Source organism: Galeopterus variegatus, unplaced genomic scaffold (assembly GCF_000696425.1).
Source record: "Galeopterus variegatus unplaced genomic scaffold, G_variegatus-3.0.2 Scaffold6956, whole genome shotgun sequence".
NCBI classification, from domain to species: Eukaryota; Metazoa; Chordata; class Mammalia; order Dermoptera; family Cynocephalidae; genus Galeopterus; species Galeopterus variegatus.
Genome location: NW_007733067.1, coordinates 72,514 through 94,827, shown reverse-complemented (window position 1 = coordinate 94,827; position 22,314 = coordinate 72,514). Strand labels below are relative to the sequence as shown.

Sequence of the window (22,314 nt, the reverse complement as noted above, 5' to 3'; positions counted from 1 at the left end):
TTTTTTTTTTTTGGCAGCTGGCCTTATGGGGATCTGAACCCTTGACCTTGGTGTTAAAAGACAGCTCTCTAACCAGCTGATCTAAGAGGCCAGCCCTTTTAATTTTTAAGTGTTTAAGAGGTAGCCTCTATCAGACTGCATAAATTCAAATCTGGCCCACAACTTACTAGCCATGAAGCTTTGGCTGAGTGATTGAACAGTCTGTGCCTCAGTTTCCCCATTTGTAAAATGGGGATAATCCTAGCACTTAGAGAGTTGTTGTGAGGATTAAGAGTTCTCATTTGCAAAGCACATAGACCAGGGCCTGACATATGGTGAGTGCTCAGTAAATGTTAGCTACAGTTATTATTTATTATTCCACAGTTCATGCATTCAGAACAGATGTGATGGAAGATTGATCTAAGATGCCCTTACAAAGGGGCTCCCTCAAGGTGTAGTCACCTCACACATGCTCACACAGATCCCTGGAGTGGCCTCATGGGATGGCCCTACCATGGAATGGGGGATATTTCCCTGAAGACGTAAGGGTAGCACTGGAAATGTTGGGAACAGCGTGTCGAAAGGCCCTGAGGCCCAGATTCCCCATCTACTAGGAATGGCCCAGGTTGAGGACTCTTCTGAGGTAGGGGACAAAGGAAGGACATCCTGGGGTGATCTGAGTTGGGGGACCTCTCCCAGGTCGAATGGTACTATGTAGTATATTGACCTTTACCCTTTCCTTTATCCACCTTTAGGTCGCCATCAAGATCATTGACAAAACCCAGCTGAATCCCAGCAGCCTGCAAAAGGTGAGGCCCAGGGAGAGGGAGCAGGGTGGAAGCGAGGTTCCTGGCACAGCCAGGCGACCTGCCCAACCCCTCCAGCATGGGCCTTGCAACAAAGGGGAATCCCAAAACCACCCATCCTCACTCTTCTCTCTCTTCCTTTCTGACCTTCTTCAGCTGTTCCGAGAAGTCCGCATCATGAAGGGCCTAAACCATCCCAACATTGGTGAGGAGGGGAAGGGAGTGGTCTCAGAGGCAGGCCACCAACCGGGCCTTGGGAAAGGAGAGAGTCAGGGGAAGGTGGGAGGACCACTGGTTATCACAGTTAGACCTGGTTTCTCATAGTGGCATCACTGCTGTGTGACCTTGTGCGAGTCACTTAACCTTTCTGAGACTCTGATTTCTCTTCTGGAGTGGGAGTGATAAGAGGGCCTATTTCAAGGTCATTGTGAGGATTGGGTAAGATCGTGAATTCAGAACACTTAGTTCAGGGCTAAGCTGTGGGAGCTGGTCTGATTGTTTTCATCAGCAGCATTGTCATCATTAGGCAGAGGTGGGAGGGAGGCGTCTTTGCTGAAAGAAGCAGGGTTTAGCCTGGCCTGGTTGTGGCTGCAGTGTTCATTCATCCATTCGTTCATTTACTCGGTAAATATTTTTTGAGTGGCTGCTGTATGCCATGCACTAGGGATACGGCAGTGAAGAAAACAGACACAAATTCCTGACCTCATTGAGCTGACATTCTTGTGAGAGAGAAAGTAGAAAAGGTGGTAAAGGGGGGCTGAGGATTTTAGAAAATCTTGCCATCAGTAGGGAGTCATTGAGTGTTCTTTGTAGGGGCTGTTATGGTCAGCACACCCGCATAGTTACTGAGTATAGGTGGAGGGTGGGGGGTGTCCCTTTCCGCCTAACACCCACCCCCCAATTTCCTGCCCCCCACCTTGGCCATTGCAGTGAAGCTCTTCGAGGTGATCGAGACTGAGAAGACACTGTACCTGGTGATGGAATACGCAAGTGCCGGTGAGGCCCCACCCTCCCTGCCCTGCCCCCTGCATCCTCCACGCCCCTGCCCTGACGCCACTCGGCCTCTGCCCTACAGGAGAAGTGTTTGACTACCTCGTGTCACACGGCCGCATGAAGGAGAAGGAAGCTCGAGCCAAGTTCCGACAGGTCAGGGGTGGGGCTGGGGGGTGTGCCTGGGTTACTGGAGAGAGCATCCGAGAGCTGGGCATGGGTCTGGGCTGGCCAGTGACCTGGGGGCAGGGCTTAAGTCTGGGTGGGGGTGAAGGTGCAAAGTCTGGTGTCCATGGACATGCAGATGCTCATATGTGAGGATGTAGATGTAGGTGTGCAGGTGCCCAGCTGGGCCGGTGAGAGGATGTTCAGCCATGAAGGTGCCCAGGGTGCAGGTGTTGCATGTGTGGGCACAATGGTGTGGCCAGTGGGTAGGTGTGTAGATGAGAGGGCACACAGGTGTGGCACAAGGGTGCTGAGGCATGAGTATGGAGGACTGAGGATCAGAAGAAGTGTGGGAAGTAGTGTGTGGGTGCCCAGGAGTGTAGGGGTGTGAGTAGGAGAGTGTGTGGCAGCCACTGGGTGCATGGGTGAGGGGCCCAGGTGTGGGCATGTAAGTCTGTGGGTAAGAGGGCATACAGGTGTGAGAGTGTCCAGGTTTGTGGTAGCGAGGATGCCCAGGTGTGTAAGAGTGTGGGAGGGGGCCCAGGTGTGGGTCTGCAGGTTGGTGGGCAAGAGGCTGTGTGGTGTGTGGATGCCCAGGTGGGTAAATAAGAAGATATGTGGATGTCCGGGTCTGTGGCAGTGAGGGTGCCCAGATATGAAGGAGAGCATGAAGGTGTGAGAGCAACCAGGGACGTAGGTAAGAGGGCATGCAGGTGTGATGGTGTCCAGGTATGTAAGAGAACATGCAGGTATGAGGGTGTCCAGGTGTGGGGTTGTGAGGGCACGTGTGATGGCGCCCAGGTGGGAGGGTAAGGGGACATGCAGGTGTGAGGGTGCCCAGATGTGAGGGAACCCAGGTGTGAAGGTAAGGGGACATGCAGATGTGACGGCGCCCAGGTGTGAGGGTAAGGGGACATGCAGGTGTGACGGCGCCCAGGTGTGAGGGTGCCCAGGTGTGTGGGTAAGGGGACATGCAGGTGTGAGGATGCCCAGGTGTGAGGGTAAGGGGACATGCAGGTGTGAGGGTGCCCAGGTGTGTGGGTGTGAGGGTATCAGTTTGGGACTGTCCAGCTGCCCTGACAAGGCTGTCCTGGGTGTGAGGGGTTTAAGCCCTGATGAATTGGGGCCACATGTCTGTCTGCAGGTGTGTGATGTTCTAAAGGGAGTTTCCAGGTGTGAAAGTCAGGACGGGGCTAGTCCCAATGTCTTGGTTCTGATGTCCCTGAGCATGAGGATGTCTCACTGTCTGGATGTAAGGATGTCCAGGTGTCCCCGTGGAAGTGTGTGTCTGTGCAGGTCTCATGAGAGTCTCTTACTGTGTCCAATTCAGTGTGTGAAGCCCCAGGGAAGGACTGGGGTCCAGCAGCTTGGTTGTGAGTGGCTTCTCAGGGCCACTGAGGGAGGCTGAAGGCTTTGGGGCCACAAGTAACTTGCCCTCTTGTTCCTTCCAGATTGTATCGGCTGTGCACTATTGTCACCAGAAAAACATTGTACACAGGGACCTAAAGGTAAGCCTCCCACACCACTGTCACCCCAGGGGCCCCAGCTCAGCCCACAGACAAGCCCCCCCATATCTCCCCAGCCCAAACCCTGGTCCTCTCCACGATTCGCCTGTATCCTTCAACAAATTCCCCCAGCCCTCTTCTCCTGGTGCTCCTCCCTTGGCACCCAAAGCCCCTTTACTCTTTCCAAGTTTTGTGGCAAAGGCAAGGCCAGCAGGTGGGACACTGGTGGGGGAGGTAGGGACAGGGGGAGTGGACAAAGGGGAAAGAAACAAAGTGTCCTAGAACAGCCCTGGACAGTTACACGGGTATTAGACAAGGACACCCTCAGAGCCTGATGGCTTGGTATCTCTCAGACTTTAGAACATTCAGGAATAGTTGAGAATTTAGATTTTAGATGCCCAGAGTCACATTGCCTGCAGGGTCTTAGAATCACAGGAAGTTTAGAACTTGAGAAGGACCTTTGAGAAAGAAACCACCTTGGCTAGCACTAGGTAGGGGAGGGACACAGCAGGGCTAGCCCCCAGCTGTCCCCTTGAGTAGCTCTGTGTCCTCGGGGGTCCCCGTTCCATACCTCCTCAGAGAGAGCTGCATGTGTCAGGACTTCCCATCGAAGACCAATAGATGAACGTTTGTCTGGCTTGGATCAAGTTGTCTTGACTGTCATTTTGTGAGCACCTAAAATGTACAAGGCCATGTGCCTAAGTGCTTTAAGGAAGTGCTTTTCAAACTATCTGTGGTGAAGGACTAGGTTTGTTTTGTTGGTTTTTTTTTAAAAAAACAACTTATCCTGGCCGGCCCGTGGCTCACTTGGGAGAGTGCGGTGCTGATAACAGCAAGGCCACGGGTTCGGATCCCTATATAGGGATGGCCAGTTCACTCACTTGGGAGAGCGTGGTGCTGACAACACCAAGCCAAGGGTTAAGATCCCCTTACCGGTCATCTTAAAAAACAAACAAACAACTTGTCCGTCGTGGACATGTATTTTTGTAAAACACAATAAAAATGAATTGCAGTAAAAATGAAATGACGGGCCTGGCCGGTTAGCTCACTCGGTAGAGTGAGGTGGTGATAACACCAAGGTCAAGAGTTCAGGTCCCGGTGCCGGCCAGCTGCCAAGAAAATAAAAAGATAGAAATGAAAAAAAGATGTACAAAGTGCAAGCCACATTTTAAAAATTATTATTAGATTCAAAAGACAATAATTCTACTGTTAAATTGCTGTAGAATTTTCTACACACTCACTCTGCGCTTCCTTCCTGGTGAGTCCACACACAACCCTCGCAACCCTCCAGCAAGAGCCTTAGAGGCTTCTGCCTTTGCCCTGCAGCGGTGCAGTAGATGGTGCAGTAGATGGTGCAGATTAACCTGGAGGCCTCGCGCCCCCTGGCAGAGGGTCCTGCCAGTGGTTAAAACAAGTTTTGGGGTCCTACTAGTGTACCCCGGGGAAAAACTGAGGGGACAGACCCAGATGGGAGGTTGCAGCTGGATCGTGGAGCCTCGAATGCTGGGTTGTAACCCCTGAGCAAGACAGATGCTGTTAGAGTCAGGTTTGGGGAAGAGCGCTGGGAGTGTGTCTTTGTAGGTTTTGTCCCTTTGTTGGGGCAAGAGCTGGGGAAGGGTGGTACAGAAAGAACCAGGAGCTATAGGGAGACCCGTGAGGAGGCTGGAGATGCTGGTGGCCTGACCTAGGGAAGTACCACAGTTGGGATGCGTCAGATGTGGGTGACATTCCTAAGTCTGGATTTGTGCATCTATTTGTTGTCAAAAGGCTGGAGAGGCAGGATGCTGGAGGCGCCACGCTCAAGCCATGGAGATGACCGGCCTTGTTTGGATTCCAGCTCTGCCCTTTATTTCTGTGGACAGGGTTGCCTCCCTAAGCCTCAGTTTACTCGCCTGTGAAATGCAATTGCAAAGACCATGTGCCACAAAAAATAGACAGAACTTTATAGAAATAGGAGGCATTTATTTATTTATTTATTTAAAGATGACTGGTAAGGGGATCTTAACCCTTGACTTGGTGTTGTCAGCACCACACTCACCCATTGAGCTAACTGGCCATCCCTATATAGGGATCTGAACCCGTGGCCTTGGTGTTATCAGCGCCACACTCTCCCAAGTGAGCCACAGGCCAGCCCAGGAGGCATTTATTGAGTGCTGTATTCCATGTGCCTTTGTAAGCACTTGACACATGACCACCTATAAGGCAGATGCTGTGATTACCCTCAGTTTACACATGGGGAAACTGAGGCCCGAAGAGGTCTGGTAACCTACCCAAAGTCACATAGCAAGTGAGCATTGGAGCTGGAACGGGAAGCTGGGATTCTCCAAGAATCTGTACCCTTGACCTCGTGTTATGCAGCCTCTCTTATAAATGATGGTCCACAAAGCTGGGCACATAGTAGGTATGCAACAAGTACTAGATTAAATGACTTTCATTTTTATGGATCTTGAGCAGTCAGTCCTCATCTTTTTCTGATGCATAAACTGAGGCTTAGAGGCAGGCAAGAGTTTGCTTGAAGACCCCCAGCTCATCAGACCATATGGGATAATATTAATGTTATGTAGTGCTCACAGGGTATGAAGTAATGTTCTAGAACTTTTATGTGGATTAAGTCATTTATTTTTTATTTATTTATTTATTTTTTAAAAGATGACAGGTAAGGGGATCTCAACCCTTGGCTTGGTGTTGTCAGCACCACACTCAGCCAGTGAGCTAACCGGCCATCCCTATATAGGATCTGAACCCGTGGCCTTGGTGTTATCAGCACCACACTCTCCCGAGTGAGCCATGGGCCGGCCCTGGATTAAGTCATTTAACTCTCAGGCTGCCCCTGAGGAAGGGACTATGATTATCCCCAATCTGTGGATAAGGAAACTGAGGCCCAGAGAGGTAAAGTCACTGCCCAAGGTGGGCCAGCTCCAGAGCTCCTATCTACTCCACATGCTCACGTGAGGTTTTGGCCATGAGTCCCACCCTCTGCCCTCTCTTTCTTTCTTCTCAGGCTGAGAACCTCTTGCTGGATGCCGAGGCCAACATCAAAATTGCTGACTTTGGCTTCAGCAATGAGTTCACACTGGGCTCGAAGCTGGACACGTTCTGCGGGAGCCCCCCGTATGCCGCCCCGGAGCTGTTCCAGGGCAAGAAATACGATGGGCCAGAGGTGGACATCTGGAGCCTCGGCGTCATCCTCTACACCCTTGTCAGCGGCTCCCTGCCCTTCGATGGGCACAACCTCAAGGTGCTGGGCAGAGCTGGTGCGGGGATATTGCTTTCCATGATCAAAACCCTTCCCCCGCACACCTCCTCTGCAGAGGGCCAGAGCGGAGGGGCTGGCCTGTGGTCATTCACAAGATGGGGGCAGGCAGGATGCAGGTCCCCACTGCCGTGAAGCCAGGCAAATAAACCATGCTGTGCTGGGGCTCACAGCAGGAGCTTCGCAGCTGACAGGTTTGGGTTCAAAGCCTGGCTCACTCACCCACTCAGTAAATGTTTATTGCTCACCTCTGTGTCTCAGGCTTTGTTTTAGTCTTTGCAAATACGGTGTGAACAAGACAGACAAAAATTCCTGCCCTCATATATGCTATATCATGGGTGAACCTTGAAAACATTGTGCTAAATGACAGAAGGCAGTCACAAAAGGCCACAGAGTGTATGACTCCATTTATATGAAATGTCCGGAATAGGCAAATCCATTGAGACAGAAAGTAGATTCATGGTTGCCTAAGGCTGGGGCGATGGGGGAGCTGGGGATGATAACTGAGGGACACAGGGTTTCTTTTGATTTGATGAAAAATGTAAAATTGATTGTGTTGGTGATTGCACAACACGGTGAATATACTAAAAACCATTGAATTCTACATTTGAAACAAAAAAATGTCTATCTTCTCCAGGGTTCTATTCCTGTACTAGCCACCCACCCCCCCAAAAAAAATTATTGTCCTGTCCTCATGGACTAACATTCCAACAGCAGAGTCAGGCAGAAAACAAAATAAATAAGCAAAATGTGTATTATGTCAGTTGCTGGCCAGTGCTGGGGGGGGGCAGGGGGCGGGGAGAGAATATTGGAAAGAGGTGGGAAGTGTGGGATGAGTTGTAGTTAGCATTTTTTTCCCCCTTAGAACTTTTTATTTTGAAACATTGCCAATCTACAGAAAAGTTGCAAGAATAGAACAAAGAACACATGGTACCTTTCAAGAGATTCACAATTGCTGGCATGTGGCCACATTGGCTGTATCTGTCTGTATATGCACATGATGTTATTGCTGTCGTCATCGTTATTGATGGACCATTTGACAGTTAGTTGCAGACATTGTGTCCCTTTGTCCTTAAAGGCTACAGTGAATTATATCCTGAGACCAGGGGCATTTTCCTGCACAGGAAATGCAGCACTTATAGGATCTTGGCCCCTACCCCACAGTCCATACTTCATCAGTCATCCCAGGAACATCGTTGGAGCTGTTTTTCTCCCTAGCCCAGGATCCACCCAAGTTCCCGAGCTGCATTCAGTTGAGCTGTCTCTTTTTGTCTCTTTGTCTGGAACAGTTCTCGGCCTCTCTTTGTTTTCCATGACATTGACATTGTTGACAAGTTCAGGCCAGTTATTTTGCAGAACATTCCTCAATTTGGGTTGCCTGGTGTTTCCTCGAGATTGGATTCAGGTGGTGAATTTTCGGTGGGCATTCCACAGCTGGGATGCTCTGTCCTGCTTGGTACGCCCTGTGAGGAGCATGTAGCAATTTGAGATTGATAAGTCAGGGAAGTCCTTGCTGAGGACAGGCCATAAGAGCAGAGACCCAAGTGATGAGGAGAAGGGAGCCCCTTCACCATGTCCTTGGCTGAGCAGCTGACCCCTCTAAGCCTCAGTCTCCCTCTGTGTTCAGTGAGGATCATAAAGATACCAAACTTGTAGCAGTGATTTGAGGCCTTGCTGAGATCAAGGATGCAAGGTGCTCACTTAGTACAGCCCCTGGCACTCTGGAAGTACCTGGAGCCTGGGACGAGGGTCCTATCGTGGAATAATTTTCCTGAGCCCCAAGTGTGAAGCTAAGAGACTTTTTTTTTTTTTTAAGATGACCGGTAAGGGGATCTTAACCCTTGGCTTGGTGTTGTCAGCACCACGCTCAGCCAGTGAGCGAACCAGCCATCCCTATAAGAACCCGCGGCCTTGGTATTATCAGCACCGCACTCTCCTGAGTGAGCCACGGGCCGGCCCATAAGAGAGTTTTTATTTTTTTTTTAAAAGATGACTGGTAAGGGGATCTTAACCCTTGACTTGGTGTTGTCAGCACCACGCTCACCCAGTGAGCTAACCGGCCATCCCTATATGGGATCCGACCCCGTGGCCTTGGTGTTATCAACACCGCACTCTCCCGAGTGAGCCACGGGCCGGCCCTGAATAAGAGAGTTTTTCAAAGGGCCAGGCCAGTGTCTCACCGGCCTCAGGCCCTTATCACCTCCTGCCATCCTAGTTTTCCCCACCAGGGACCCCGGGTCTTGCTGGGCAAAGAAGGCACACAGCAGGGGGCAGGTTCAGCTCTGTCATTTCCTTTATTTTTCTTTATATTTATTTATTTATATATTTAAAGAAAAACGACATTTATTGCTTACAGTTTCTGAGGCTGGGAAGTCCAAAGTCCCTTTAGTGATGATGGAGTCTCACATTGTAAGGTGGTGGAAGCAAAGAGGAGAGAGAGAGAGAGAGACAGAGACAGAGACTCTCCACTTTTACAGCCCTCAGAACCACACCCCTGACCACCATGTTTAATCTATTCACTACGGCACGGTCGTACAGTCCAATCACCTCTTCAAGGCTCCACCTTTCAATTACCATAATAGGATTTCCCGCCCTCTTAACAGTCACAGTGGGGGTTAAGTTTCTAATACATAAAACTTGGGGGACACAATTCAACCTTCAATGAGTTTTGGGGGAACAATTCAATCTGTTATATTCTGCCTCTGGCCCCCCAAAACTCTTGTCTTTTCCACATGCAAAACATTCATTTTATCCCCAAAGTCTTAACTTGTTTCAACTCAAAAGTCCAAAGTTCAAAGTCCCATCTGTGAAGTCAATACAAGTTACCTACTTCCAAGATACAATGGTGGGACAAACATAGGGCATATATTCCCGTTCCAAAAGGGAGAAATAGACCAAAAGAAAGGAGAAACAGGTCCCAAACAAGTCCGAAACCCAGAAGGGCAGGCAGTAAATCTCAAAGCCAGTGAATCTTGTAACTTGACTCTATGTTCAGTGTCCTCTGCATGCTGGTGTGGGGGTTGGGTCCGCAAGTCCTCTGGGACCTCCACTGCTGTGGCTTTCCTGGTCTCAGGTGATGCTTTAGCTCTCACAGGCTGGCGTTGCACGTTGGTAGCTCCACAGGTCTGGAGTCTCCATGGTGGTCCTGCTTTCACAGTTCCACTAGACATTGCACTGATGGTATTTCTCTGCTGCAACTCTAACCCCACGTTTCCACTTGGCATTGCTCTAGTGAAGGTTGTCTGTGGTGACTCCTCCCCTGTGACAGATCTCTTCCTGGGCCTCCAAACTTTTCCATACATCCTTTGAAATCTGGGTGGACGCTCCCAAGCCTTCCCAGCTCTGGCATTCTGTGAGTCTGCAGACCTAACACCACATGGATGCTGCCAAGGCTTCCAGCTTGTATTTTCCAAAGCTGCACATCTAGCTACACCCGGGGCCAATTTAGCCATGGCTGGAACAGCCAGAGCAGCTGTGGTACTGGTGCTAGAAGCAGCTTCCTGAGGTGGCCCTGAGCAGTGAGCTTTTTGAGGGTATCTCTGGCCTGTTCCCCAGGACCATTCTGTCTCCCTAGGCCTTTGGGCCTGAAATGGAAGGGTTGGCCCCAGAGGCTTCTGCAGTGCCTTCAGGGCCTTTCCCCCTTGTCTTGATAATCACGTACTTTTGTGTTAATCTTCTTAGTACCATTGAATTTTTCTTCTTCTTCTTTTTTTTTTTTTAAAAAGATGACCGGTAAGGGGATCTTAACCCTTGACTTGGTGTTGTCAGCACCACGCTCAGCCAGTGAGCGAACCGGCCATCCCTATATGGGATCCGAACCTGGGGCCTTGGTGTTATCAGCACCGCACTCTCCCGAGTGAGCCACGGGCCAGCCCGAATTTTTCTTCTGAAAATGCTCTCTGCTTCTCTACCACATGGCCAGGCTGCAAATTTTCTAAATCTTTACACTCTGCTTACCTTTTATTTATTTATTTTTATTATATTTTTAAAAGATGACCAGTAAGGGGATCTTAACCCTTGACTTGGTGTTGTCAGCATCACACTCTCCCATGTGAGCAAACCGGCCATCGCTATATGGGATCCGAACCCATGGCCTTGTTGTTATCAGCACCACACTCTCCCGAGTGAGCTATGGGCCAGCCCTTCTGCTTCCCTTTTAAATTCCGGCTTTATGTCACACTTTTTTGCCACCATAACTCAGCGTAGGCTGCTGCAGGTAGCCATGCAGCTTCCTTAATGCTTTGCTGATTAGAAATTTCTTCCATCAAATGCTCTGGTTCACAACTCTTAAGTTCCAACTTCCACGAAGTTAGTTTCTGAGTCTGTAAAGTCCAAAGTCCATCTGGTGATGGTGACTGTGACCTAGGGGGTCTCACACTGTAAGGTGGTGGAAGGAGAGAGAGAAGAGGAAAGGGGAAGGGAGGGGAGGGAACGGTCATTTCATTTCTGAGTGACCTTGGACAAATCTCCTTGTGAACCTCAGTCTCCCCACCTGTAAGGTAGGGACATTGAGTATCCACTTGCAGCCCGACTGGGAATGTAAAGCCCTTCACTGGGGTTGGCATCTGGCCGTGGCATCACACTTGGGAGCCATTCTAGTGGTGGTAGTAGTGGCCCACAGGCTACTTCTCACCATCAGTTGACAGAGGCAGTGTGGTGCAGTGATTGTATAGCACAAGCTCCAGTGCCTGACTGCCTGGGCTTGAACCCAGGTCCCACCACTTCCTGACTGCACAACCCCAGGGCAAGTGACCTAACCTCTCTAGGCCTCAGTTCCTTATCTTAGAAGTGGGCATCGTAACCACATTTCATAGCATTGTGAAAACAGATGTAAAGTGCATGAAGCACTAAAAACACTAACCAGGATGCAGTAAGTGCTCTAAAAGCCATACTTATTAAATATTCACAACCCTTGGCCATAATGATCTGAAGACCCAGGAGGCCCCTCGGCACATGCCTCTTCCAGCCCCTTTAGGAGAATGCCCTGGAAGGAGGCAGAGGGCTCCACCCCCAGGGACTCCTGTTCATCCACCCCACATCCCCACCCAGTTTCTCTCTCCCTCAGTTCTTTATTCAGTTGGAAGGGGTTCCTCCTGGTCTGCCAGTCCGTGGAACCCGGAATTTATTCTATTTTCCACAGCCTAAGTAGGGCCCCTCATGAAAGGCCCTTAAAAAAAAAAAAGGCCAGGTTATAAATCCATGAATGCCCTTGGAGAATCATAGCTCTTTGGAAAACAGGCTTGGCTGACTGTCGGGGGGCGGGGAGGGGCAGGTGGTAGATGGTATGAGAGGTGGGAGAACAGGATGAGGGTAGGCAGGATTCTTCCTCCCCTTTTATAAGCCTAATATTTAAATAGCACTTGCTCTGGGCCAGCCATGTGCTAACATTTTATGGATATTAACGCATATACCCTAACAGCAAGCCTGTGAAACGGAAGCTGTGTTCTCTGTTTACAGATAAGGAGACTGAGGCCCCAGAGCCCAACTTGCTTTCCTACCTCCTTTCTTCTCTGGCCTATGGAATTTGCTCTCTCTCTGAGATTTCCTCTGAATGAAAAGTTATGTCACCTTAAAAAAAATTTTTTTTAATTGCTTCATCTAATACAATGTTCCCATTTTACAGATGCGGAACTGAGGTTGGGAGATAGGAGTGGGGTTGTGCCCACCTCATCAGGGCTGGGACTTGGAGCTTCTGTTGCTTCTGTGGGAGGGGTTGGGACAAAGGTGTAAGGGATGTGGGCATGTGTAGTAGGAGAGGAGGCGGGGTAACCTCCCCAACTAACCCCATCTCCCCAGGAGCTGCGGGAGCGTGTCCTCAGAGGGAAGTACCGGGTCCCTTTCTACATGTCAACAGACTGTGAGAGCATCCTGCGGAGATTTTTGGTGCTGAACCCAGCTAAACGCTGTACTCTTGAGGTGAGGCCCCAGCCCAAGTCCCCCCAAGTCCCCCTCTCATCTCCTGACTCCCCAAACCCTGCCTACCTGCCCCTGACAGTCCTCCTGCCCTTCACTTTCCTCTCCTGTGCCACCTGCCTAAGATCCATTGCTGGCAGTTGGGGGCAGATGGGCAGCCCAGGAATAGGCTCCCAGGCCCGTCCTGCCGCCATCCTCCAGCAGCTTCACCCACTCCCCGCCTTGCCAGTAATTAGCTAATGAGCTCCTAGGATGATTACAAGGTGCCAGGGACCCAGATGATGTGGAGGAGGGAGGGTGGCATCAGGAGGCTCTGGCTGGGATATGTGGGGAGGGAGTGGGATGAGGAGGCGCTAGCTCTCAGGAAGCCCTTGATTCCAGGGTGTTAGGCATTGGAGGCGTGGGGCAGGGCACATAGCCCCAATTGGGGGCCCTCCCAGGAGGTGGAGAGCTATGTTATTCCTGATTCCTTCTGACGCCTGTCTTCTCCCTTCTGTGCTCCCAATCCCTGCAGCAAATCATGAAAGACAAATGGATCAACATTGGCTATGAGGGTGAGGAGTTGAAGCCATACACAGAGCCTGAGGAGGACTTCGGGGACACCAAGCGAATCGGTGAGGGTCAGGGAGAGCAGGTTCCCCAGAGGCTCAGAGCCACAGGCCACAGAGCCAGGGGTGGAGCCTCCCAGCACCTGTCCCTTTGGTTAGTGCAGCAGAGAAACTTGCAAGGCAATTAGGGAGAGTGGTGAGGCACCTGGCCTCAGTCCCTGCTCTGCCACTTTACAGCTGTGTGTCCCTGAGCAAGTGGCTTCCCTCTCTGTGGTTCTATTTTCTGCTCTGTAAAATGGGAACAATTATGGAACATACCACAGAGTTATTAGGAATATTAGGAATATTAAATGAGTCAATCCACATAAAACACTTAAATTAGTACCTGGGGTGTAGTAAGTGCTGATGCATGTTAGCTTTGACTATTAAGACACAAAAAGAAATCACAGATCACTTCTAGAAGTGTTTGAGCACAAGTCATTGGAGATCTGCATGTTCGAGAAACCCCCACCTTGGCACATGCATCATCCATCACCTCTTTTGTCCTGATCCCTCTGACCCGGAACCCTAGAACTCATAAATCCTAAAGCATTAGCTCTGGCAGAGCTCCTTAGAAACCATCCAGTAACCCTCTAGTCTACAGCTGAGGAAACTGAGGCCACCGTCAGAGCCTGGCTGCTTCAGTCAGGACTTTCATGGTTGCAGGTAACAGAAAACTGAAGTCAATCTGGCTTAAAGCAGAAAATAATAATAATAATAATAATAATAGGTCGAATCAAAAAATAGTAAGTTGAACCATATGAAATTGTTATTTTATAGGTCAAAAATTGTCCATACTGGCAATTTCATATAGTTTAACCTAATAGTAATAATTTATTCATTCACATAACTAAAAAGGCCAGGGTATTTCAGCCTGCAGGCAGAGCTGGATCAGGTACTCAGAGACAGTTGTTGGAATCTTCTCCATGGTAGCTTCTTTCCTAGGCAGCTCTCACCACAGGCCGCAAGCTGGCAACAGCATATTCTAGTAGCCTGCACACTCTGTAAGGAAAAGAAGCCACTTTCCTAATGTTCCAATAGAAGCACCAGGCTGGTGCCTGTTGGCTATCCCTGAATCAGTCACCATGGCCTTAGGGGTGGGACACTCTGATTGGCTAGAATTGTGTCATATGACCACCCTAAACCAATCAATGTAGTTTTAGGGAAGGAATGCTCTGATTGGCCAGACCTGGGACCCATGCCTGCTCTGAACCAATCAGTGTGGCTTTGGGGATGGAGCACTCTGGCCAGACTTGGGTAATATGCCTGCCTGTGGGGTTTGGAGCAGGCAGGAGTCAGCCAGATGATCTGAGGTGGGAAGGAATGTTCTTCCAAGGAAAATCAGGGTGCTACTGGCAGAAGGAAGAATGGATATTGGACAGGCCAAAGAGCAGACATTGCTGAATGATGGAGAAACAGGTGGAAGGCAAGAGTTGGGGAGACTGAACCTTCTCTCCATTCCTCTCTTTCAGAGGTGATGGTGGGTATGGGCTACACACGGGAAGAAATCAAAGAGGCCTTGAGCAGCCAGAAGTACAATGAAGTGACCGCCACCTACCTCCTGCTGGGCAGGAAGACTGAGGTCAGAGGGTGCCAGGGGCCCTTGGGAATGTGCAGTGCATGGGATGGAGGGATTTAGGGGGCAAAGTGGACAGGGGTCTGAGACACATCTGTCATCCTCTTGCAGGAGGGTGGGGACCGGGTTGCCCCAGGGCTGGCCCTGGCACGGGTGCGGGCGCCCAGCGATACCACCAATGGAACCAGCTCCAGCAAAGCCACCAGCCACAGCAAAGGGCAACGGAGTTCCTCCTCTACTTACCACCGCCAGCGCAGACATAGCGACTTCTGTGAGTATCAGCCACACAGCCTCAAATGCCATCCCCCACCCCGAGGCTCAGACCTGTGTTAAGCCAGGGTTCTCTGATTGGCAAGCAACAGAAACATGCTGGAGCTAAATGCAGCGATAGGACTGTCTTGTAGAGACACAGGGGCATTGCATGGACTGTCTTAACTTGGAGGCAGGAATGCGTGGCAAGGCTCAGGATGGGATTAAAACTGGAAAAGCAGCCACACCCAGAGCAAACGCTGTCTGTGTCTTGCTTTCTCTCTGCTTGTCTGGTTTTTCCTTTGTCTCTTACTTATCTCATCTTATCTTTTTGCCTGATCTCTCAGCTCCCAAATTTCTCACATCTCAGTTTTGGAGACCAGCCCAAATGGTAGCTGAAGTCTCTTTGGACCACTCACAGGGATGGAGTGCTGATATCAGACTCCAGTTGGGTAAATCCACTGTAACTGGGGTACAGGAAGACACATTGTACAAAGTGGCTGCTGAGGGCCTGTCCTCCACAATGAATTGAGGGGAGGCTCTTCCTAGTGGAATGGGGCTGGGCAGACAGGCATCCACTGCAGAAAACAAATAGATTCCACCGCCACCACAAATTAGGCACAGAAACTTCCAAGACATTACCCACCTCCTTGTCAAATGTTAATCCTCTCCGCTGATTTTTTTAACAGCTTTATTGAGATAAAATTTATGTACCATACAATTCATCCATTTAACGTGTATGGTTCGGTGGTTTTAAGATATTTACAGAGTGGTACATACATCACCACAATCAATTTTAGAACATTTTCATTACCCCAAAAGGAAACTCCACAGCCCTTAGTCATCAACTTCGAATCCCCTACCCACCTCCATCCCCTGGCAGTTACCACCCTACTCTCTACAGATTTCCTATTCTGGACATTTGAGAGAGATGGAATTATACAAAATGTGACCTTCTGTGACTGGACTCTTCCATTTAGCATAATATTTTCAATGTTTAGCCACATTGTAGCATGTATCAGTGCTTCATTCCTTTTTATTGCCAAATAATATTTAATTGCACAGACATACCACCTTTTTTTCCCGCTGTGGCTGTCTGGTACGGGGATCTGGACCGGACCTTGGTTGTTACAAGGCTGCACTCTAACCAGCTCAGCTCAGCTAACCGGCCAGCCCGCCACCTTTTATCCATCCATCTATTAATGAACATGTAGATCATTTCCACTTTTTGACTACTGTGATTGCTGCTGCTATGAACGTTCATGCACCTGTTTTTGTGTGCATGGGTTTTGCCATCATTTCTCTTGGACACATACCTAGGAGTGAAATTGCTGGGTCATCTGGTAACTCTACATTTAACAGTTTGAGGAACTTCCAAAGTGTTTCCCAACTTTCTGTTATTTTCACAGCCCTTCTTGTTTGCCGGGGTGAAGTTCATTACTCTGGGACAGGCACTAGGGTGGGGAGAGGGGTGCCAGGGAAGTTCAGCGTGAGCCCTCGGCAGGGAGTGCTGGGTTCTGCTCTAGCTGCACTGTTACTGGATGGTCAGACCATTCCCGTCCCCTGGGTCTCATTTTCCCCGTGTGTAGAATAACAAGAGTGGCCTAGAAAGTCCCTAAGGAGCTTATGACTCCAATATCATACAGTTAGAATATGGTAGCCTTCAAAAATCCCCACATAGAGACCTCTTGGATTCCAGGGATTCTTGAAGTGAGTGAAGGATTGTTGATGGGTGCCCAGTGTCTGTGGTTGTCGTTGTAAAGCTCTCAGCTTGTTGTGGTTCTGGGACTTTTGAGCATTAAGGTTCCTGAGGATTTAACATGCAGAAGTTCTGACTATCTGAATCTAGAACATTTTTTACCCCCGATACTAAACCATAGATTCCTAAGATATTCTAAGGGTCCAGATTTATTTTGTTTCATTTTTGAAATTGTTAATACAATCACAGCCTTCAAAATTTGATAGTATGGGGCCGGCCCATGGCTCACTTGGGAGAGTGCGGTGCTGATAACACCAAGGCCGTGCGGATCCCATATAGGGATGGCCGGTTAGCTCACTAGGTGAGCGTGGTGCTGACAACACCAAGTCAAGGGTTAAGATACCCCTTACCGGTCATCTTTAAAAAAAAAAAAAAATCTTTGTCCAACACATATCCCCCAGGCCCCCAGTTACTCTTCTTTGAGGCAGCCACTATTACCAGTTTTATATGATTCACTTGGAGAAATTTTATTCATATACAAACATATAAAGAGATAGATACGGGAAGGGGAGTAGGGAGAAATGGAGGGATAGAGAGAGAGAGAGGAAGGAAGGAAATAAAGACATATAATAATAGTAAATATATTCTCCCCTTTTAATGCAAGTTATAGCCTTTTGGAGATATTTATATACAAGGAGTCTTCAAAAAGTTCATGAAAGGATAGACTCATATTATCTTTTAATTCTATTTTTCTGTGACTTTTTAAAAGTACCCTCATTTAAGCAAATAGATATAGATAAATATACAAAGATATATACTTTTCCCCTTTTTTATACAAGTGATATGGCACTCTATTCCTTGCCTTGTCTTTTCTACTTTACAGCCTATCTTGAAGTTCTTTCATATTGGTACATAAAGCACTTCCACATTCTTTTTTATAGCTGTGTAGTATTGCATTGTATTAGCTGTTCTCCTAATAAGGGACATGTAGGCTGTTCCCGATCTTTTGACCTTACTAAAAAGAAATAGTGATTCAATGAATAGCACATATGTACATTATATCATTTTGTTTGGAGTTTCTGGGTCAGTGTATGTGCATTTACAACTTTGACAGATCTTGTCAGAATGGCTCACACAGAGACTGTAGCCCATGTGAGGGATTCTGAAGTTCCAGGCATCACCCAGTGTTGGTTCTGGGTTTTCCAGGTGATGCCAGCTTTAATTGATACCCTCCCTTCGCCAGGTGGCCCATCCCCTGCACCCCTGCACCCCAAGCGCAGCCCAACCAGCACGGGGGAGGCAGAGCTGAAGGAGGAGCGGCTGCCAGGCCGGAAGGCGAGCTGCAGCACAGCAGGAAGCGGGAGTCGAGGGCTGCCCCCATCCAGCCCCATGGTCAGCAGTGCCCACAACCCCAACAAGGCAGAGATCCCAGAGCGGCGGAAGGACAGTACGAGCACCCCTGTGAGTGGCCGGGGATGGGGGCCCGGGCAGGGGTGCAACCATGTGTGGCCCAGCCTGCAGATGCCGCCTAAGTCACATTCCCCAGACCGCCACATGGAACTCCTTATTATATCCATTCATTCATCCATTTATTCAACGAACATTTATTGAGTGTTCTCTGTTTGCCTGAGATTGTGCTTGATGCTAGTGTACAAATTAGCATTTACTGTCAGAAACAGAAAGAAGTGCAGTAAGTGCTTTTGGCAGGAAGGATTTAATACAGGGAATTAAGTGCTTTCAAAAGTGTAGGAGAGGCTGGTTGGTTAGCTCACTTGGTCAGAGCATGGTGCTGATAACACCAAGGTCAAGGGTTCGGATCCCTGTACCAGCCAGCCACCAAAAAAAAAAAAAAAAAACACAACATGGAAAAGTCTGGAGGAGCAGACAATGGGCTAGACCTACAGGAGTGACACTCAACAGCAGAACTGACTCACCAAGGGAGCTGCTACCTCTGAGGCTGCCCAGCACTGGGGAATTCAAGAACATATAGTCATGGCTGTAATCCAAGACTCAGAAACCTCATCCTCCACCAGAAGAACCTCTCAATGCCCTGAGTGCTGGAGAACAGGCCCTAGAGCCCTGCTGAAGCTAAGACCCTCATCTCATGACCTTGCCTGTGTGAGCAGAAGCCAAAGGGGGCAGGAAAGTACCTGCCACCCCATTTCTACTGTCTGAATCCTCATGAGTACAAAGATTGGCAGAACCCAATTCATATCCAGAATCTGAGCTGCAGAGGAGTCTGGGAAATGTAGTCTTTGGCTTTCCTGTATCTGCATGGCATAGTACAGGCTCAGGAAACCAAATGGTATAAAATGGTTGAGGAAACCAAAATATCCTTGACATAGGAATACAAGAGTGGAGGCAGGTTAGGAAAGGGGTTGGGACCCTGAAGCTGCACAGAGTAGAGTTTGAATTGCATTGATGAGCTGTGTGACCTTGGGCAAGTGACTTCATCTCTCTGAGCTTCAGTGTTCCACTCTGGAAAATGGGCTCATTAAAAAACCTGTGTTGTTATGAGTATCTCGTAAGATCTTATACATAAAGCACTTCACACAGTGTCTGGCATAGTTAGCACTCAGTGAATGAGAGCTGTGGTTATTGTTAAACTAAACCCACACCTTAAGAAGCTAGAAAAGGAACAGCAAATTAGCTCCAAAGAAAGTAGAAGGTAGGAAGTATTAAAGAGAAGAAATCAGTGAAGGAGAAAACAGAATTGCACTAGATCAAAAACTCAGAAAAGGGCCGGCCCGTGGCTCACTCGGGAGAGTGTGGTGCTGATAACACCAAGGCCACGGGTTCGGATCCCATATCGGGATGGCCGGTTCGCTCACTGGCTGAGCGTGGTGCTGACCACACCAAGTCGAGGGTTAAGATCCCCTTACCGGTCATCTTTTAAAAAAAAAACAAAAAAAACAAAAACTCAGCAAAGCCAAAAGTTGATTCTTTGAAAAGATTAAGAAAATCAGTAGAACCCAGGCAAGACCAAGAACGATGAACACAAATTACAAGTGTCCAAAATGAGCAGGAGGACTCTGTTCTAACCTGAAAACCTGGTGATATGTGAGGAACGACCTTATGCCAATAGATTTGACAACTTAGATGAAATGGTCACGTTCCTTTAAATACGATTTACCAAAACTGACATGAAAAGAAATAGAAGACCTTATATTTTTTTATTAAAGAAATTGAATCCATAATTTAAAACCTTTGCCATAAAGAGATTTCCAGGCCCAGATGGCTCCCACTGGTGGAATTCTTCCAGACATTCAAAGAAGAAATAGTGCCAATTTTAGACAAACTTCCAGAGAATAGAAAAGGGGGGATCTCTTCTCCACACATTTCATGCAGCAGCGTAATCCCAGTGCCCTCTGTCTTCACAGAGCTCCCTGTCCAGAGTGGGAGGAGCAGGGTGGGGACATATATGTGAACAGACATTGACAGCACAGTGTGATGGAGGCTGCAGTGGGAGCCCAGGGGCCTGTGGGAGCCCAAGGAGGTATCTGACTCAGCCTGGGAGTTGGGATATATTGTGAAATGACACCTGAGAGGTATGTAGGAGTGAGTCAGGGGAAAAGGTAGGAGGAATGTTCTAATAGGTGAGACAGGTTGTGCCAAGGCTAGGAGGGGAGACCATGTGTGGCGTGAATAAGCATGTGAACAAAAAGTTTGGTGTGGCTGGGCTGTACCCTGCGAGGGCAGGTATTGCTGGAAGAGGTGAGGTAGACACAGATGCCCTCTGGAAACGTTCCCTCTCTCCCTCAGTTTCCCCCTCTCCTCTAAGCTCCAATGGTCTCCCTGACACAGCCTAGGTGGCTGGTATCGCCCATGAACTTCCATGTCTTTGGGGCCTGTAAACCATCTCCTACTCACTCTTGGTTCCCCCACAGGCCCTGACTCAGTCATCATGAGCGGGGGAAGAGAGGGTGAGAGGGAAGAGTTAAGGGCACCTCTTCACCTCCTCACTCTCTTCCTGGCCATGTCTCCCACAGAACAACCTCCCTCCCAGTGTGATGACCCGCAGAAACACCTATGTTTGCACAGAACGCCCAGGGGCTGAGCGCCCGTCCCTGTTGCCAAATGGCAAAGAAAACAGGTATGAGAGGGCAGCAACAGGGTGGTGGAGGGAGGGGGGAGGTGAGCAGGACCCCCCCATTGATCTAAGGTGATGGGTGTTCAGGGAGGGTGCCATGGGGACTGGAGAGTGGATGTGTCTGTCCTTCCCATGGTAGAATCTACCCATCTAACCCCTGCTCCCGGATCCCCATGAAAACCCGCTCCACTTAATTAATTAGTCAGCAGCACCAGGAAAGCTGTCTGCCCTGTTCTCCACCTACGAGAGCCTTGGGAACCTGAGTTGATTTTTTGAATGATCCATTTTTAGAACTTGAGAGAAGCCCCAGAATGTTGCAGCTTCAACATCATCTGGTTGCTGGTTTTCAAACTTGTTTGCCCAAGTTTAAGTTTCTTTTACCTGACAAGTGAGGGAAACCAATTCACACTGGCTGGGTCATAACAAGGGAATGAATTGGTTCACATTACAGTTTAAGTCCAGAAGCAGGGCCAGCTGCAGGATAAGGACACTCCCGCCCACCAGGACTGTAGGGCATGTTAGTGGCCGACACTGAGGCATGCTCAGGGATGCACCTTATAAATGGATGCAGGTGTTAGTGTTTGGCATGGGCAGAGTAACAGAGTGGTTGACAGTCATGTTTCTGTGACTACTCAGTCTGAGGTGGAGTCTTGGCTCTGCACTCTGCTAGCAAGATTAGCTTGGGCTCATCTCTGTGCCTCTGTTTCTTCCTCTGTAAAATGGGGTTGATGCTGTCTGCCTCCAGGCCCCATTAGAGGGATCCAATAGAGGGGAGATGTATCTTATACCTAGCACAGGGTCTGATATGCAGTAGGCATTTGATGAGTGAAAGCTTTTTTGGTAGTTACTAAATAAAAACAATAATAGTGAACAGTCATCAAGCAGCAACCATGTGCCAGACCTCTATGTATATTAGGTGGTTTCCTGCCCCTAACAACTCCGTGAGGTAGATCCTAGTATCTCCACTTTACAGCTGAGGAAGTGAGTCACGGAGAGGTGAAGTAATTTGTCCAAGGCCACGCAGCTGGTAAGTCAAGGATCAAGGAGCAAAGATTCCAGACTGACTCCATAAGCTACATTTGTAACCACTATGGTACATGGCCTTCCAGGTCTGGTCAAGAGACAGTGAATCAGTTAGATTATAGACTCAGTTGCTGTAACAGAGGGATCCCAAGGTACAGTCGCTAAAATAAGATGGAGGGTTAGTCCTCTGTGACTTAACTGATCAGAGGTAGGCTGACAGAGTCCTCCAACAACCCAGATTGATTCTACCTGGGTCCTGTCTCAACATGAGGCTCTACCTCTGGGTCTGAGGCCACTGCACCAGTTGCCACCATTTCCCAACCATCAAGAAATGGGCAAAGAAAATAGGAGGCAAGCAGCACTCTTTTTTTTTTTTGTCTTTTTTCGTGTCCGGCAACAGATCGCAACCCTCAGTGTCGCGCCCGTACCGGACCGGGACCGGCAACGGGATCGCAACCCTCGGTGTTGCGCCCGCACCT

At 49.0% G+C, this 22,314-nt stretch overlaps 1 protein-coding gene across 1 annotated transcript in view; it reads left to right on the top strand.

The window, feature by feature from the left end:
* The window catches only part of MARK4 (MAP/microtubule affinity-regulating kinase 4), a 36,340-nt gene that overhangs the window by 2,890 nt on the left and 11,136 nt on the right, over positions 1 to 22,314 (top strand). Inside the window, exons 2-13 of the mRNA XM_008591478.1 lie at positions 735 to 788; positions 942 to 990; positions 1,716 to 1,781; positions 1,861 to 1,931; positions 3,392 to 3,448; positions 6,447 to 6,683; positions 12,495 to 12,614; positions 13,126 to 13,225; positions 14,671 to 14,780; positions 14,886 to 15,045; positions 17,966 to 18,183; positions 20,712 to 20,815. Coding sequence (XP_008589700.1) covers positions 963 to 990; positions 1,716 to 1,781; positions 1,861 to 1,931; positions 3,392 to 3,448; positions 6,447 to 6,683; positions 12,495 to 12,614; positions 13,126 to 13,225; positions 14,671 to 14,780; positions 14,886 to 15,045; positions 17,966 to 18,183; positions 20,712 to 20,815 — 1,271 coding nt within the window. The 5' untranslated portion in view covers positions 735 to 788; positions 942 to 962. The remainder of the gene's footprint in view (positions 1 to 734; positions 789 to 941; positions 991 to 1,715; positions 1,782 to 1,860; positions 1,932 to 3,391; positions 3,449 to 6,446; positions 6,684 to 12,494; positions 12,615 to 13,125; positions 13,226 to 14,670; positions 14,781 to 14,885; positions 15,046 to 17,965; positions 18,184 to 20,711; positions 20,816 to 22,314) is intronic.